Source organism: Daphnia magna, linkage group LG6 (genome assembly GCF_020631705.1).
Source record: "Daphnia magna isolate NIES linkage group LG6, ASM2063170v1.1, whole genome shotgun sequence".
Classification (NCBI taxonomy): domain Eukaryota; kingdom Metazoa; phylum Arthropoda; class Branchiopoda; order Diplostraca; family Daphniidae; genus Daphnia; species Daphnia magna.
Window position 1 is genome coordinate 1210852 of NC_059187.1, and position 18332 is coordinate 1229183.

Below are 18332 nucleotides of genomic sequence, written 5' to 3' on the forward strand. Positions count from 1 at the left end.
GGAATGAGATGTTTCACAGTCTGTTTCCACTGGTGGTTATTAATGGACTCCCCGTCGCATCGAAAATCTATATATACGCACTGTGTGCTCATTCGGCTATATAACATCCACACGCTATGCATCAACTTGATCATTTTCATTTTGATGTTTTGATATTAAAACGACGACCGTCGCATTTTTTTTGTTTAAAAAACATAATCAAGACGAATTGTACTCTACATACTGGCTGTGTTCGGTATGGATTTTGAGGGGAGAGATATAAAAGTGGGTTCTTGCTCTTGGCCGCACGGCAAAGAAATAAAGAAAAATGTCTATAAATAATCGAATTCTTTGGAGGTAAAAAAATACGAGTCAGACGTGCCGCCCTTCCGTACGACGTAGGCGCAGAGCTATTTGACGTAACTAAAGTTGAGCCACCTCGAACTCTGACCTGTTTGAACGTGAAATATTCAAATGAGACTCTATTTATATATATATATACTCGTTTCATCTTTTCTTTTTGCGGCGCATGTTCAAAGCATGACATCATCGTTTATTTTTTATTTTTTTAAATTTTTTATTTTACTTGTGTACTCAAGGAAAAATGATTTCTGTTATTTTATTATTTTTTTATTTTTATTTTTTTACTTGATTTAAATTTTATTTTTCATTTTGTTGTTTTCAGTTTTATTGATTGGTGTTTTTTTTTTGTTGTTTTGTTTTGATTTTTTTTAGTTTTCTGGCGATGGTTCCGGTGATTTCGATCTCGACGATTCCCTGGTGAACAATTTTGACGTATTTACCCATTTTTTTGTTTTTTTCTTTGAATTGATTTTGCGCTTTCTTTCATTTCAATCGAATTAAATCTACTAAAAAGCGCTTGATGGTCTTATAAACGAAAACAGGTGGATTCGGAAACGGATGGGGAAGATCCGGACATCGGATCGGGCCTAGAATCTTCATCGGTTGACAAGAATTCACCATCTTCAACAGCCGGACTACTCGATCCATCTCAACCGCTTCCGCCGTGTTCACCACCTCATCCGCCTCCCCCTCCACCCGTGTCGCCCGATGTTGTCGGTAAGACATCCTACTTTCTTTTTTTTTCATTTTTTTAAATAAGAAGAAGAAGAAAAAAAAATGTTTTTTTTTATGGCGGGCCGTTGTTGTGAGGCGTCGTGAAAATGACGGCGGCCAGGTGACGTGCGTCACTCCAAGCTCAAGGGGGTTTTTCCATGTTGTGTGTGTGTGTGTCGAGTCAGTCACCCAACGCTTTTTCTTCTTCTTCTTCTTTTTTATTTCGGTTGGGTTAGTCTACCGGTGGTTTATGACGGCTGCTTAATTGCCGTGAGGGGCGTGGACTACCCGTCGGTTGCGTTGCTCCGTTCTCTATGTGAGGCGCGCGTGTTGCACGATTGCTTTTAACATTCTTCAACGTCGCCATTTGCCCGTAGCTCCTGGATCAAAGTCGTGTCTTGGGTTTTTAGTTTTTTTTTCTTATTTTGGGATACATTTTCTCTCGATGGGGTAGTTGTAGAAGTGCGTCTTGAGTGTTTTTTTTTCTAGCTAAATGGGTGGGGCTTGTAATGGCGGTTGTCAATCAGTAAGAGCCAAAGAGACGAGCATCATGAATCTTTCCATGTCGAATGAGGTATGAGTTTTGGCCAAAAGGGGTCACACACACACAGAGAATGTGGCCGGGGTAGGTGGAGGGGGTCTTGAGTTATGACTATAGTCGTGACCTACGTGAGGTTATCTGCTGGTATCGCGTAAACGTCTAACAAAAAGAAGAGGAGGATAAAAATGGGTGTGGGCTTATACGAGCCCTCCCCCCCCCCCCAAATTGTCTACCGAATGGGATCGTGTGGTGACCTATTGTATTCGACCTTTACAGCCCTTTTTCTTTTCTTTTTTTCCTGTCAAATGTTTTGATTGGTTTTGGCTTTTTTTTTTTAAATATTAGGTAACGAGAATTGTCCCCACGTTTAAATGGGGGGGTACAGGAGTCAACATAAATCAAAGAAATAAATAATCGCCATATTGTTTGAGTGTCGTGTAGCAACAAAAGGAGAATTTTTTAAGGATTTTTATTTATTTTTTAAGAATAAAAAAAAAGGGGGGGGGGTGACGTCTGGACGTCTATAAATAAAAAAAGGGCGGGTTGTATGCCAACTAATTCCTTCATAAAATCTTTCTGCGCTTGCCAGCACTCTTTTGTTTGTTTTTTTCTTTTGAAAAGAATTACGTAATCTGAATTGTTTAATCTTTAACGTAAAGAAACAAAAAAAATAGTGAACGACATGTTGAAAAAAAAAAGGGGGAAAAGTAGAGGAATGTTGAAGGTTTTGCGTCTTACGACGAAATAATCATGGGCTGGAATGGACACGACGTAAAACAAAGTGAAGAGCTTCTCTTGATTTTCTAGGTGGTGGTTCTCTTCAGTCGATGTCAAACAAACGAAAACGAACGAGACTCGTAACAATGCGCGTCCTTGTTTAATAGACTTGCACGACATCGGTTTAGTCTAGCAGTGGTTGCATTTCTCAAAAGGAAAGCAGTACACGCAATGCAGGCAGGCACAGCAACAACAAAACGCCTGTACCAGGTGTGCGCTGTTTATCCTTTGATTCGTGGAAAACACGTTTCTTTTCCTTTTCTTTGCTTTCGTCTTGTCGACAAGACGAAACAAGTTTATCTTTCCCCACTTGACGCTAATGTGGGGGGGCTACTTTGTTTGCCAGCAACTATTATTCAACAGGGGCCATGCAGTCCTCTCTCTTAACGTTGCTGGTTTCATCAATAAAGAATCAGTGAACGAGAGACGTTCGGTTAACTACGAGGGAGAAGTCGTATAAATAGAAAGGAATAGCAGACCAGACAGGGGAAGAAGAAGAAAATGGATAAACAAAATAGAAAAAAAAAAACGTATCTTTTGATCAATCACACTAGGAGCGGTATGTAGGTCCTGGGAACGGGAGACTTCGGGTCCGTTCAAGAAACGAAAAAAACAAAATGGCGTGTGTTTAAAGATAGTCGGTGTGTAGAAGCTGCGGATGGTAACACAGGTGTGTGCGCGCCTGTTTGCGAACTGCTCCATCAACTGGTGTCATCGATCAACGCTTAAGAAAGTGCAGGCCGCCTTTTGGAATGTGGCCAACGTTCGCATTCGTCGGGTCCGTTTAGTTTTCAACTTTGTGCGCCTTTTTATTTATTTATTTTTTTTTTTCAATCCGCGTTTGCCGTTTGTTTCGACACAAAAGCCAAACTTTTTCTCGTTATCCTTAAGAAAAGAGAAAATCGTGTTTCGTTTCAAAGTCTGCGCAACGATACCGCTCCCCTTTTTTTCTTCTTCTTCTTTATATTCACGTTGTAGTTCGGTGAAAATTTATGATCGCCGATTCTGCCCAATCCGATACGAAACTCCCCCCTAAAACTCGTGTTCTATAATCGTTTCTTTCGTTTCGACACACGAATCGGCGATTGAAATTCTATTTTCGTTTGATCGAAAGAAAGAAAAGGGGGGAATGTATTTTTTCGTTTGTTTAAAAAAAAAAAAAAAAAAATGAAATGTTAGATGTCTGAATGCGATATGAGATATGCAAATGTGTTTTTGGATTGTCGCGGCGGCGAGACACGAGAAAAGATTAGGGAATCAAATCCGATTGGAAAGTGCGTCTCTTGTGGCCGTATCAATGTCAACGAGAATCCGATGAAAGACGTGTAATCAATCCCGTGTTCATACGCGTATCTCTTCTCTCTCTTTCTTACAAGTCTGGCTATAAATCAAATCAAGAAGAAATTGTTGAGTGGCCATACGATATTTTTGTCTCCAAATCTTCTTTTTTTCTTTTGTTTGTTGTTGATTTGGGCTGGGAGGGTTTCAATTTGGATTCCAACGGGATTGTTGCTGTAACAGTGGTCGACGGGTATCGTGTACCTCTTAGATAACAGAAGAGGGACGCGCATAGAGCAATCGAAGGGAGAAATAAAGGAGAGGAATGATGTCAGCTGGAAGGTATATCAGCTGCGACGGGGTCGATTACGTCGGTGCGCGCACCCCGACATCGGCGTGAAATTGAATCTGAAATATATTGGCGTGGTGGCGACGAAAAGGAGAACTCGTTATTCATCGAATGTGAACGCAACGAAGGCAATAGACGGCCACCACCTCCGCCTACTCGCTTCTCTATGCGAGACGGTCAAAGATGGACGACCAGACAGGTCCGCTCAGTAACCGCCTCTTTCAGTGGGTACTAGCACAGCAAAGGTCGTCCATCAGTCGAAAGCTTCTTCCTTTTTTCAGCCGTCAAGACGGTAACGATGCACCGCCTACCTTCAGTCCAACGGACGAGAGAAAAGGGGGGGGGGGCTTTTATTTTTATTTATTTATTTTTTCACATTTCTAGTGAGCGATTTATTGGAGGGCGTTGACACATTCAACCATTGCCTAAGTAGCGCTGCTCTAATATCGTTGGTCACGGTCACTGTGTTTCATAACGTGAAAGAAGGAGCTTCTCGGTCCCTGAGAAAGACATCCTTTTTCGGATCCGATATTTTATTGCCCCACCGTTTTCAAAAAGATAGAAAATTGGACCTTTCTTTTTAAAAATGAAATTTGAAAAATTCTAGGAATTGTGCGAGAAATGCACGGAATGCAGAACGGATTCCGTTGCAGCGAAAAGGGCGAGCCGGGCGAACGCGGAGAAAAGGGCGAAAAGGGAGACGCCGACCGGGTAAGTTATCCCCCTCTCATTTGCATTTTGGCGTTGTTTATCTTAATCCAAACAAACGTCCATTTTAGATTTCGTCTCGTTTGATTGTGTCCTTTTTATTTGGTGGGGTTTTTTTTTTTTTACTGTTATTTGCCTTAATCGGCGAAATGTGACGTTGATTGGCCCTGATTCTAAACTCACTGACAGTTGAACGAACTACGAGTTCCCAAACCCAACCGGTTCTTTAAAAACTCCTTTTTTATTTCTTTTTCGGAATAAATAATTTAAATAAATTTAATGGATGCATTTGGGGGATGCCAAAGCGTAACGACCGTATCTAGAACGTGAATCTTGACATGGTGTCCGCCTTCTTCGACCCGTGTGACTTTACTCGATTGATGGGGTAGGTTGGGTGAGCTCCAACGTGATAAAACTTAAAAAAAAAAAAAAAAAAACATTGGTGTCGTTTGACCCCGACCCTCTTGTTTTTAATTGGGAAACAATGTCGTTCAATCTTATTGGCCCGCAACACTTGTTAGCTTAAACATTGATGGATATCTATTTTTTTTTTTTTTTTCAAATCACCCCCGCTAGCCAAAAAATATGTAAATGTTTTGCTCTTTGATGTCCCACAAACCCGCCTTCGTTTTTTTTAACTTTTTATTTATCCCGAATCGCTTGTTGTTCGGCCATCCATCAGCCGATTTCTTCGACAACCTAATCACCTGTGCCATTGGCATGTGGAGAGACAAGACACCTGAAACGCCTGCAGTCATTTGTCTGGTTGATTAAAGAAAATTCGAGAAAACAACACACGAATCGAAAAATAAAAAGGAAAAATCGTTTGTCGCTATTGACACGTCAAATTTCCTCCTCCTCCTACCGCCATTTCGCCTTATAGCAAATTTGATTTAAAAAAAAAATTATAACCAAATAACGAAGAACAGAAGATCGTGACCTGGCAACAAGAAATTAAGAAAAATGGGGGAGGGGGGGAAAGAAGAAAGAAGAAAGAAAGAACACACTTTGATCTTTTGACTATGTGTATTGCGCGTGCGTCGTCATATTCATCTTGTCCAAGTGCACGTCTCTATAATAATAACGAATGCGCCAAAATGATCGCTCATCCGCCGGCATTTCGTCTTGCCACTGAAATTCCTCCACCCCCTTTTGTTGTTGTTCAACCTCCAGGGCCACCTTTTGTTGTTGTTGTTGTTGGTCGGGATTTTTATTTCAGGAAAGAGGTAACCCCCTGCCCTTGTCTGAATGATGATGATGTTGTTAAGACTGTCCGTTAGGGAAGACAAAGATGATGAAAACAGAAGAAAAAGAAAAAAAAAACGGGGTTCGTGTCGCCCTCGGGTGCGCGTGAAGAAAACTGTAAAAAAATCTTAACTAATAAGTTGGTCCTTGCCCCCAATCTTCTCCGAAGAAGATTATCTGTTGATTTATTCATTTTTCTTGGAGTTCCCCAAGTTTTCTGATATCTCAACATTGAAAAGGCGCACGAAGGAATGGGGGGGGAGAAGTCATTTAAAACCTCACTTTGAACAAAGTACAAGTGGTTCTCTTTTAATAATGATGATAAACATTAAAACCATCACACGAAAAAAAAAAACAACAAAAACAAACAAGGAAAAACAATTTGAGACGATGACCAGATACGTGCACACCAAAACAGTTGATAGCAGGGCGGTCACGATCTTTTCAATTACAGGCCACTTAGAATGAAGCGGGCGCGGGCATATTTATTTAAAAAAAAAAAAAGAGTGGACCATCAAAAGATTTCAAGATTAGCGCCGAGCTCTTAAGACACGCGAATTGGACGAGCAAAGGGTTGGGTCCCTGTTTTCCTTCTTTTTGACAGTTAAGACAGGGTCATCTTTAAAAGGCCAATTGATTCCGTTTAGAATTCGGTTAACGAAATGGGCTTGTTCTAATCGAATAACAAAGGCGCTGACTTGATTGTTTGAAATTCAATTGATTGTTGATTTGTTGTGCAAAAGGGCGGACCAGTTTGTGGGTGCAACGAAACTTCCATCATCGCCAAATTGGCCGAACAAGTCAAACAGGGCGAGCCTGGACCACCGGGCGTTGACGGCAAGCCTGGCATGACGGGCATTCCGGTAAAGTCAAACAACGAGAACCGATGACATTTGGCCGAAAAAAAAACAAACAAAACAACCACACGACGATTCTATAATCATTTCATTTTTTCTTAATTTTTTGCTATTTCATCGGCGCCTTGTTGTTGTTGTTGTTATGGGCAGGGCGCCCAAGGCTCAGTCGGACCTACAGGACCTGCAGGCCCAGCTGGAGATAAAGGAGAACGCGGAGATGCCGGCCCAATTGGCAAGGAAGGACAGTCTGGTCCGAAAGGCGAGCCAGGCCGTGATGGACTTCCAGGAATTCCTGGCAACCCAGGGCTGCCAGGACCACCGGGTGTGGCTAGCGGACCTCTCATTCTTGAAGTGAGCATTTTTCCCACCTTTTTCTTTTTTTATTTGATTTTCGTCATAAAAAGAAATTCCTTCACTTTGTCATTCATCATCTTCGTGTTTGTTTTGCTTAACTCAATATTGACTTAACATGCGTTTCTCTCAGACGGATTGGAAACCGAGGAATATGTACAAGGTATTTTGCTTTATCGCATTTGGTCCTGGGTCTTTTACATTCCCCGCCCCTGGCCATTTTGTTTTTGTCTTTTTGATTGAGTTCGTTTGGCTCTCGTCGAGAATTTCTTTTGCGAAATTTGTCACAATGTGAACATCACAAAATCATTCAACTTCAACGTGAATGTTTTGGAGGGGGGGGGAGGGGTTTATTCGATTTTCATTTGGGTGCGAAACATTCGATGTATTTGGGTCACGTGTCACTGACATTTTCTAATATTTTCTTGGAAATGAAATTTTTCGTTTCCAGGACGGATTTGGTTCGGGTTACGGAGCTTTAGGCCGACCAGGAAGCCCAGGCCCTAAAGGTGACGCCGGAATGAGTGGAAAACCTGGGCCGAGAGGCGAACGAGGAGATCCAGGTCCTAAAGGCGAACGTGGCGGTAAAGGAGAAACTGGCAACGATGGAGAACGGGGACATCCTGGGAAGGATGGAACTCCTGGAACCAAAGGCGATCAGGGATCTTCAGGTCTCGATGGGATGCCCGGACTGCCAGGAGAAAACGGACGACCCGGAGCCAAGGGTGAAGCTGGTGAACGCGGTCTGCCGGGACTTCCGGGTCCTCCGGGTCCTTCTAGTCCAATGCAACTGGACGACTTGGACGTGGGATCAGGTGGGGGCCCGCTATTGGGCTCGTCGAAATGGCCCAAAGGAATGAAAGGAGATGCCGGCGATAAAGGCGATCGAGGACCACAGGGCATTACAGGTCCCGTTGGTCCGAAAGGCGATGCTGGAGAACCGGGAATGCCAGGACCTAAAGGCGACATCGGACCTGCGGGCCCGGCAGGTCCCGTCGGACCACCTGGACCTACTACGGTTATCTCGAACGAGCCAGGGATGAAAGGCGATCAAGGAGAACGTGGCAAAAGAGGCAAACCTGGTCCGCCAGGTCCTCCGGGTCCTGCTGGAGCTAACGGTGAAATCGGTATCCCCGGCTACCAGGTAAACGAACTTGAATCTCATTTTTTAAATGAATTAAGCCGTTTTTATTAACCCAACTTCAAACCAAATTTTATGCAAATTCTCGGACATTTGCTAGAAGGTAAACTTCTTGTTGAGCTTAAAAGCGAAATCAAAATGTTTGACGTGAATGTTTTTGTTGTTGTTTGTTTTTGAATCTTTTAACGTTTTAAAAAAATTGTTGAAATTAAATTTCGTTTTTGAAATGTGTGACATTAGGGTCGTATTGGTCGCCCAGGTCCAATGGGTCCACCCGGCCTACCGGGAGCTAAAGGCGAACCATGTACATCTAGTGGATTTCTCAGCAGTTCACCAGGACCGAAAGGTGATGCTGGAACACCCGGCAGACCTGGAACTCCAGGAACCAACGGCCGTGACGGACAACCAGGACCCCCAGGTCCACCTGGTCCCGTCAGTTCTCCATCGTTTCATCATCAAACTGCTCATCCTATCCCTGGTCCTCCAGGACCTCCTGGGCCACCGGGACCACCGGGACCTCCAAGTGGTTCGTCTAGACCAGGTACAGAAAAGAATCATTTCAAACAGAAACAAAACAAACTAACTGGTAGTCACGTGATTGAACTTTCAATGTTTTGTTTTGTTTTTTTACTCGCTGCTTTGGATCAAATCATTTAAACTAACAAACCCCCCCCCCCAAAAAACAAAATTGTAAAATCAAATCAAATCACGAAGGCTCGAAAAACCGCGGAGCTTTTCACGAACTCCGCAGTTTCGTCAACTTCAACCAACCAGGTAGCCCCGTGTCGCATTGCCGCTTTCAATTCCTACTGCCTTTAAAACACACGATCGCAGTTGGGTGTGTCGCAATGGCATGAACATAAAAATGCAATTTCCCGCTTCTTGTGCAGGAACGTCGCAAGGTGATGAGAATCAGAAAACGGTGGTGCCGGGAGCCATCACCGTCACCAACATGGAAGCTCTTTTCAAGGTAAGGAACACGATGGAAATCTGCGCTCTGTTGATCTCTAGTCGAGAGAACGTTTGGGTCTTTCCAGTTCGCTTGTTAATCTTCTTTCCCCCTTCCCCCCTGCCAATAAAATAAAACAAGAATCGAATAGACTTACGCGTGCATAATCAATAGGGCATCGAGAGAAAGGCAGGTCCTTTTTGGCCGCTCGTTCAAGTCTCTCGTCTTCCTTTTTCTTTTTAGTGTGTACTTTAAAGTCTTGTGTGTCGCATTTCTTAAGAAAAGAAAATACCCTAGCGGATCTTGTTACCTGTCGATGGACATAATGACCATTTCTAACTATATCCTCCAAAGTCTTTTTCAGTACCAAGGCATTTAAAAAATAATAATAATATGCGGATGGGGGAAGGGGGGGAAATGGTGCGTCTTTTGTACTCATCGGCAAAGAAAAAATAAATGAATGTGTGGGTCCTGTATGGCGAATAAAATGAAAGAAAGAGCCCCCTGCCGTCTGAACGGAACAAACAGCGAAAACCTTGTTGTTTTTTTTTTGTTTGGTTCGGTCGTTATTCGGGGCCGATTTTCTTTTGTGTCCACCAGTTAAAGGCCGGGGTTATTATACAGCTGGAACAACTTGCATTGGGACGTGTGGGATTTTTTTGTATTTTTCTTGATGGTCTGCCGTAAGTGTTGGCCAGGTGGGTTGAGGTTTGCAGATTGTGATCGCACGACGCGCAGACAGAAGGCCCGTGACGAGCCCCTGACATTTTCGACGACATTAAATAGAAAACATCAGCCGTTTTCTGAAGCAAATGGCCGACGTGAACGGGGGGGGGAATGATGATGACAAAATTGCTAGAAAAAAAAAAAAAATGGACAGTATCAAAAGAAACTTTTTCTTTTCGCCTGGGTTGGGTTATTGGGAAAAAGAAGATTTTTTTTTTTAGTTGTTTTTTTTGTTTTTAACGGCCGTGTGTCATCGTTAAACGAAAAGCCATGTCTCTTTTTTTTCGGGGTTCGTTTTATTTTTGAATTTGATGTAGGAGAAAAAGCTTTAAAGAAGATTTTGCTGGTGAGAGAGAAGGGATTATTGTCTCCATTAGCAAGAGTGTGTCATTTCTTCTCACCTGGGCGCCGTGTGTCTGTCTAATGAGCCGTAAGGCGATAACAGTTTCGTATTGGCATCCATTTTTTTTTTGTTTTTTGTTGGTTTTGTTTGTGGGGTACGCAGATATCTGACATCAGCCCCGTCGGAACCATCGCTTACCTCTACGAAGAGGAGAGTCTTCTAGTCCGCGTCCGTAAAGGCTGGCAGTATATCTCTGTAAGTCGTTTTCTTTTTATTGATTTTTTTAAATAGCAACAATTAATGATATTATTTGAAATGGCTTACATTTAGAATTTTGATTAGAAACTTTTATTGATTGCGCAGTTGCAAATTTTTGAAAATAAAAATAAATAAATAAAAAAAATGGGATTTCAGAATGAAATGATCAAGTTGCATCGTGCGAAATGAACTAATGAATGTTTGATTTGTGTGCAAATTGTTTAAAAGATGGGGAATTTTGTTCCGTTGCCGGCGCTCACGACGACTTCAATTGCGCCGCCGACCACATTGAAACCGACGGCGCCCAGCGCTTTGGACAATCTGCTTCCGAGAATCGCCGAAGGGCCTAGCGTAAGTTTGTTTTTTTGTTTGTTTTTTTTTACATTGCGTAGATAAAAATAGAGAAATGTTTAAATGAGGGACAAAAAGATGTTTCATTTCCTTGTTGTCTATTTCGCCTTGAACCTCATGCTTTCATTCAAGGATGAGGAAATGTGGCAGGTAAGATTGCCCACTCTAATCTTGTGGTCTTTTAAAAATTGAAAAAAAAATAAAATAAAAAATAAAAATCATAAATAAAATATTCCATTGTGAATGGACGCTGCCTTTCTTTTCTACTTGCCTTTCGGGCGTCGCTGCGAAATAGGACGAACCTGTCAAACCATCGGTATACAATGGAAACGCATGCGTTCGCTGTGTAGTAGTACATCATTTGAATGGTCCTTTTTGTACACTCGTCTTTCTTTTCTTTTTTTTTCCTCTCTCTTTTTTGACATCCTGTTTTGTGGTCAATGATAATTTGTACATTTTTCTTTTTCTTTAAAAAAATATATATATATTAAATATAATAAATTTTTATTTTAGTTGAGATTGGTGGCACTTAATGAACCCCTTTCCGGAGACATGGGTGGCATCCAGCGCGTGGATTATGCGTGCTTCCGACAAGCTCGTCAAGCAGGACTCAAAGTAGGATGTTTTACAAATTAGACGACAAGCAACAACACCTTTTTTATTTGATTATTTTATTTAAATTTTTTGGATTTTTTAAATCTCGAATATAATTAAAATCTAATTTTTATTGTTGTTGTTGTTGTACTAGGGAACGTTCCGGGCCTTTTTAGCTTCGCGTGTTCAAAATCTTGACACGATCGTGCGATCATCCGACCGTGAATATCCAGTCGTCAACCTGAGGGTACGATGTAGTAAAAACATTCACATAATAATCATCTTTTCATCGCGCATATTCAATTTGAGGAGAAAGAAACAAGACAACTTTTGTCTGTGTGTGTTTCCTCTCCTTTCTTTTTAATTTTATTCTCAACTTGCGTGACACGTTCGCACACCATTTCTTTTTATCTATTATATATCTTCTTTTGTTTGTGTTTTTCTTTAATAGAAAAAAAAAAAAAAGGAATTTTAATATCTTTTGTTTTGTTTTTTTTCACTAGGGAGAAGTGTTATTCCGCACTTGGAACGATTTGTTCCGCGGCGGGAGGGCCGGCGAATTCGCTTCTGCTCGTCAGCAGCGACACGACATTTACAGTTTTAATAATCGCAACATTTTCAACGACATTGTCTGGCCGCAGAAGGTGGTCTGGCATGGAGCCGGACCGGGTGGCGAACGCCAACTCGACTCGTACTGCGAAGCTTGGACATCCAGCGACGCCAAAGTCCTCGGAGTGGCCGCTTCGCTCATCGGCAGTTCGCCAGCGCAACAGCAGCAGCAAGTTCACGCTGGCAAATTGTTGGCCCAGGACAAATTCTCGTGTCAAAATCGATTCGTCGTCCTGTGCATCGAAGCCACCAGCCAAGGCGTCGGCAGTTCACGAATGAAACGAACGCCAGAGCACATCATCTCCGAGGAACATTATCAAGCCCATATTCAGTCCCTTTTTTGAACGCTATTATTAGGTAACATTGGTTTGTTTTTCTTTTGTTTTGTTTTAACAGACGACATTTTTAGTGTCTGAAAATTGGATTTTTTTTTTTAAAGCCTCATTCGGCAGCTGATCGTATCCTTGCATATTTGCCCCCCTTTTTTTTCCTTTGCCTCTTGTGCAGCTTTTTCCTTGGAAGCAAAACAACAAAGTAATGTTTGTTATTTTTATATATTTTTGGAAATCTTCCTCGTGGTGTGTGTTGCATCAGTCACAAAATGTGTTCTGCGTCCAAGTCTTTGATACCACATCAGAAAGATTATTGACTTCCCCCTTCTTTTTTTTTAAATGGTTGTAAACTAACACAATCATCGTCTCTACAACATATCTATCACGCTTCAGTCTCTGGCTTTGCGTAAACCCCCCTTAATTATATTATCAACTCTTTCAGTTTACCCCCATTTTTTTTTTATATATATATATATATCTAATCAATTTGCTATGATTTAATTTGTTGACGAAAAAGAAGTAATTTTGGGTTTTCGATTCCAAATGTTTGTGTGAAAGAAACCGGCATTTAGATGGTCAGAGAATTGATTTGAGTGTAGTCAAAGATCCCGCTCGCACTTTGTGTTCTTGCGTGTCGTGTGTACTAACTTTTACCCCCGTCGTACGGTGAAATTAGCCAGGCCCCCTCCATGATCAGCTGTTTCGAAAATTGCGACAACCTTAACAATCTATTTCGACACACGATGCTAATGCCGATTGGCCGGCGTAAGGGCTGGGAAAGGAGAAAAGAATTTCGGAAGTAGACGAGTGCAGAAAATTACAACTCGTCAAGGAAAAAAAAAAAAAAGAAAAGAAAGGGAAATTTACTTGTTCTCTCTGCTGTAATTCTTTTTTTTGTGTGTGTGTGTGTGGTGGTTTGGCGATGGAGGCGGCCATCGCTTCATACACCCAACCGACCATCATTACATGTGAATCGTCACTGGGAAAGAGAGTATATGGTCTTTTTACTTTTATTTTTCATTGTTTTCTTTTCTGATTGTTATCATTATCTCCCTTTTTTTCCTTGCTGAAATCTGTACATTTCTACATGGGAACTTTACATGTCTTGCCAAAGGCAACAAGCCCATTATTATTATCACTTTTTGTGTTCTTTGTAATCATAACTGGCCAGAGCTTGTTGAAATACATTTTTGCTGATTGTCCATACCATTGCTGGTGTCTACCAGTTAGCTGTTTTTCTGTATTGCGTAGATATCAACAGTTCAACTTTTAAAAATTAAATGAATAGTTGACAGTTATCTTGGAATGATGTGACATTTATATTTGTCACATACATATGGAATGAAAGAAGAATAAACACAATCCATTTATTATTAAAAAAGAATTTTTGGAGAAGCGGTGCGCGTTGAGATATTTGTGATAGTTGGCACAACCACACATTCATTCCATTACCATAGTTTTTCAGACGACCCTCGTTGTTTTGTTCGAAATAAACGACAAATCAACTTGATTCAAATTTCTCAGATAAATTGATGAATACTGCGTTGTTCCCTTATTTAACGCCTATAGAAAACATGCTACAGAATCTCATCGCTCCTTTTAGTTTACAGTCAATTCAAATAAAATGATAACATACCTACGATTAAATTCACCGCAGTTGAGGTGATTGCGTTGAACACCTTAACGAATTTCAATCATTTTGTCTAGTTTAACAGGAAAGAGCTGCTGTGAACAGATGATGTTTTGGCACTCGTGAAATGGCACAGAGTGACATTAGTGTTGAGGAGGAGGGCAAATCTATGATCTTTACTGATTCTGAAAATGTTGTTGCAGGTTGACAGAAGAGGATTTCCTGGATTTCAACTATCTTAGTTGCACTTTAAGGAAAAATCAGTACTTTTGATAATATTTAAGCAATCTTAAAAAAGCAATATTATGGCATTATTCTCATTTCTTTGGAATACAGAGTTGAGACAGTTTCACCTTGTAGACCTACTACATATCCTGCTTTATGAAGCCAATTTCACAATAAAAAACAAGAAATGCAGAGATAGATTCTTTACCAACAAGTTAAAAGGTGGTATGCATGACATTGGGGTTGTTAGAAATGTGTAAGTATTGTAAGTTACCTGTAATTTTCATTCACATTTTCTCTGGCATTTTATTAGGTCCATTTAGGAAATCAACCAAAAACAACACCCATACCATGAGTATGAAATATGTGATTACATTTTCATTACAATGAATTGCAAAACAAAGATTTAGTAGACTAGATATAGTCTGGTAAAGTTCCAATGAAACTCAGCTTGACATCACCAGACCAGTGGAATAGCTATGAAAGTATGGGCAAAATGTGATCACGATGTCTACATCGTGGTGATCGGGTGTGTTGCCGCATTGCGGTCAAACAAGTTGGAAGCTCAACGTGTGCGAAGCTCACATTTTTTCAGTCCAACAATTTCTAGCTCTCAAGAGCTAGACACAAGAGTATCATGTGGCAAATTTGATCGACGATGGAGAATCCATGGAATCTGTCTGATTCTGATTTTCAATCGTCATCCAGTGCTTTGTGCTTAGCAACTGAAACCAGAAGTCAAAAGGGCAAAAATAGAAATGGAAAAGACTTTCTGAGATTTGGCTTTTGCAAAACTGACGGGAAGAAATATAACCGACGGCGAAACATTCAGCCAAATTTACGTGTAAATCTGGGGCTTGAGTGGGTGAGGAAGGGGGTCGAAATAAATGTCGCATTGTGATTCTTTCTAGATCTTTTGTATGAAGCCCCAAATAAAAAACACTTTTGTTGCCAGACTGCTACTCCCCTCCTCCCTGTATAATAAAATCAGCATAAATTTTTTGAAATACAATAATAAAATACAGTGAGGGATCAGGGATGTAATCCCTTCATTCTACTGAATGTCACGCACCTTGTTATCTTGGACAGTCAGATCAGAGCGTTGAGAAGAAAAAATTCGACTAGTACATAATTAATTCAATTAAATAGTATAGGCGCTGATTAAAATTCTCGTTTAAGTAAAATGAAATCACTACAATAGTAATTATCTTAGAATTTATTGGAATTCTATTTATATATTTTTTTGTTTTGTGGGTGCCAAACATAATAAAAATGGAAAAATGGAAGCGATTGAAAATGATAGCAAATTTATTTTCAAAAACGAGTTTCACTAGAGCGCCGTTAAAATGACCCGCTAAAACTAGCGCTGCTTATTACTGTTTAGCACCAATACCCACGAATCTCAAACGTCAGAAAGGGTTCAAAAACTGAAAGCGGTTTTGAAGAACGCCGTTGTATTTTAATATTATCTTATTGATGTAAGTTGCAACACAATATTATTTCCATTGAGATTCACTATCTTCTATCTCTTTTTTAGCAACGAAGAAATGGAACCCATGGCTCTCGGTTCTCCCGCAAGTCCTTCATCCGGGACAGGGGTATATTCCAATCAGCCACAAAGTGGGGCTCAATATCTTCCTGGTTTCTTGATGGGTGATGTTACAAGCCAAGTAAGTTAGATTTATAAATTAGTTTGCTTTACTTGATTAATTTTTTCCCACAGGGTGGAGGTCGCCCATTTCAAACCAGCCCAATGAAAATGATGAAGGGCTCATCAACAACAGGCTATCTTTCCGTTTCTCCACCTTCTTCATCAGTACCTACCCCAAAGGCCAATAGGTATTTTTATTCAACAACACCTGTCCCATATAGGAGCTAGTAATTTTCTGTTATTTATAGATTAATTGGGAAAACAGATAAACCAGGAGGTCCACCTGTGCAGCGTTTGTTCTCTGCAACAGGCCCTTCTACCCCTTCTACTCCGTCAGACTATGCTCACCTTCCCTCAACTCCTCATGCAAATTACAGTGTGAGTTCTCAAGTTGACCAGTCCGACCACTTTGAGGATTCGGATGCTGGGACGTGGGTCACAGTTTTTGGTTTTCCACCTAGCGCTGCATCTTACGTTTTAACACAAACAGGAATGTGGGGACATATTATGGAGCATCGTATACCTTCACAGGTATGATATCCACTGCTGTTTTAAAATGCAAAAACGAATTTTGTGTTAATTTTGGTTTTCATTCTTAGGGAAACTGGATGCATTTGAAGTTTGCAAGTCGGCTGCAAGCTAGAAAAGCCCTGGCGCGGAATGGCAGACTTTTGACTGACACTCTTATGATTGGTGTAGTACCCTGCACAGATGGGGTAAACCATGATAAGTTTCAAAATGTGGACAAGCTAAGAGGATCAATGTTGTTTTGTGCAATTACAGGCAATCATGGAAGAAAGTAGGAAAGAGAATTTGCAAGCAATCAGCACTCCATCAATGAGAGTAACCTCTACACCTCAGCCAGCTGTCTGGGATCGTAGCAGTTCTTTTGCCTTGGGGACGAGCGCAACGCCCTCGGCTTTAGACCGTAGCAATCTGAGACCTTTGACTCAGACTTACAAAGGAGCTCAAACTGATTATGAGGTACTTCCAAACGAGTGCGTTAAATCATGTGTTCTTACGTTATATGTTCATTTTTCCTCTCTCTTTGTGTTTAAGGTAAACCAACAAAGAGCGACACCGCAGCAAAATTCGAGCCTTGTCGCCAAAGCAATGGATTTTGTCTTTGGTTGGTAGAAGGATTAGTGTATTTACGGATAAAGGAATTTGATACCATAGGCTCTTCTCTGATATGTTTTAACGTTTCTGTATTCCGATGAATCATTTGATTAAAGAGAGATTTGTGAAGATAATTTGTCGATGGGAGAGAACAAACAAGAACTGGGACGAGGTCAGTGGAGCTGAAACAATTTCAATTACTTCGGGTCATCCAGCGTGGCGCGTGCCAAGTCCGTTAGTCGCGGATATTTAACCTAATAAAACGAAATAAAACCATAAAAAAATGCATCTTATCTCCAACGATATAGAAGTTGTTTTAATATGCCGCAACACAAAGAGAGACTTTCCAATTCAACTTTTTCCTGACACTAGTTCAGAGAAGTATTCTGACAGTTTGGCACCCACTTTTCTCTGATCAAGCTGATCTTGAGACCACATGACCAATTTCATCAAGGAGACAAGTTGAGGTGTGGTAGATTCACGATGCTCCGCTTTTAAGATAGCCGCATTCAACTCGCTTGCCACTCTCTGGCGGTGTGAAGGGTGGAGCAAATCTCCGAATGGGGACTTTTCCGGATCATCAAATGCCAAAAGTGCCAGAGTTCTTTCTAATTCTCCTAGTATGGCTGGATTTTGTTCTCCCCTTTCAGCTAAGTGTTCCTGTTACATTAACGAAAACAAATGAAATTGTATAGAATGACATCACAAGAGAACAAATGTACATACCTGAGCAAATTTCAGCGCTTCTTCAATATTTTTCTGTCTGATGAGTTCAATAAGATGTTGCTGTTGGAGGTGGAAGAAGAGGTAACGGTCTGAATCAAGTAGGTCTGGATGCAGTTGGTTAACCAAGGCAGTGGCTTCTTGAATCTTTCCAGCCTGGATGGCATCACGAATTTTGATTCTTTCATCTAATCTCTCCAGTTCAGCAGGTGCTTTGAATCCTGCCTCCAGCGCGAATTTTTCAGCCGCTTCTTTGAAACCTTCTGGAAAATTCACAAAACCAAAAAGAAAAATTGGTTAAAGAAAACCATTTGTACAGTTTTCAAAACAAACAATTTTACCAGTTACTAAATAATTCATCACTAGACGATTCATGTTCGTACGGGGAAGATGGACGTTTTCCAGTTTTTCTAACCATTCTTGCTTTCCAATCTCAGAAGGTTTATCTGTAAATGTAGTCATTTTTCTTCTAGGTCAGTATTCACTCTCTCGTTCGATCGTAGCAGAGGCTTTTTTTGC

The 18332-nt window shown here is 41.0% G+C and overlaps 3 protein-coding genes across 11 annotated transcripts in view; 2 read left to right on the top strand and 1 right to left on the bottom strand.

Annotated features, from left to right (window-relative positions):
* The window catches only part of LOC116924902 (collagen alpha-1(XVIII) chain), a 30679-nt gene extending 17008 nt beyond the window's left edge, over positions 1 to 13671 (top strand). For 4 of the 8 annotated variants that reach the window (XM_045174915.1, XM_045174911.1, XM_045174913.1 and 1 more), the window contains 14 exons: positions 715 to 774; positions 885 to 1059; positions 4609 to 4712; positions 6698 to 6817; positions 6962 to 7162; positions 7614 to 8306; positions 8544 to 8844; positions 9018 to 9077; positions 9194 to 9273; positions 10484 to 10576; positions 10808 to 10930; positions 11444 to 11545; positions 11679 to 11771; positions 12028 to 13671. In XM_045174915.1, the coding sequence (XP_045030850.1) occupies positions 715 to 774; positions 885 to 1059; positions 4609 to 4712; positions 6698 to 6817; positions 6962 to 7162; positions 7614 to 8306; positions 8544 to 8844; positions 9018 to 9077; positions 9194 to 9273; positions 10484 to 10576; positions 10808 to 10930; positions 11444 to 11545; positions 11679 to 11771; positions 12028 to 12477 (2655 nt within the window). In that variant the 3' untranslated portion in view covers positions 12478 to 13671. The other 4 variants (XM_045174912.1, XM_045174914.1, XM_045174916.1 and 1 more) reach the window with 4 other exon arrangements.
* Positions 13672 to 15638: 1967 nt separating this feature from the next.
* LOC116924916 (nucleoporin NUP35) lies at positions 15639 to 17219 on the top strand. Its single transcript, XM_032931515.2, has 7 exons — positions 15639 to 15798; positions 15858 to 15990; positions 16044 to 16159; positions 16220 to 16502; positions 16571 to 16687; positions 16755 to 16955; positions 17031 to 17219. The coding sequence occupies exons 2-7, from the start codon at positions 15868 to 15870 to the stop codon at positions 17106 to 17108; spliced, it is 918 nt and encodes a 305-aa protein (XP_032787406.1). The 5' UTR covers positions 15639 to 15798; positions 15858 to 15867; the 3' UTR covers positions 17109 to 17219.
* Positions 17163 to 18298, bottom strand: LOC116924917 (glucose-induced degradation protein 8 homolog). Of its 2 annotated transcripts, none has more exons than XM_032931516.2 (4): positions 18155 to 18298; positions 17817 to 18076; positions 17496 to 17750; positions 17163 to 17344 (listed from the first exon to the last, which is right to left on the bottom strand). In XM_032931516.2, the coding sequence occupies exons 1-4, from the start codon at positions 18273 to 18275 to the stop codon at positions 17288 to 17290; spliced, it is 693 nt and encodes a 230-aa protein (XP_032787407.1). In that variant the 5' UTR covers positions 18276 to 18298; the 3' UTR covers positions 17163 to 17287. The 2 variants fall into 2 exon arrangements, with proteins under 2 accessions (XP_032787407.1, XP_032787408.1); XM_032931517.2 differs by having other exon boundaries at positions 17438 to 17750.
* Between the last annotated feature and the right edge of the window lie 34 nt (positions 18299 to 18332).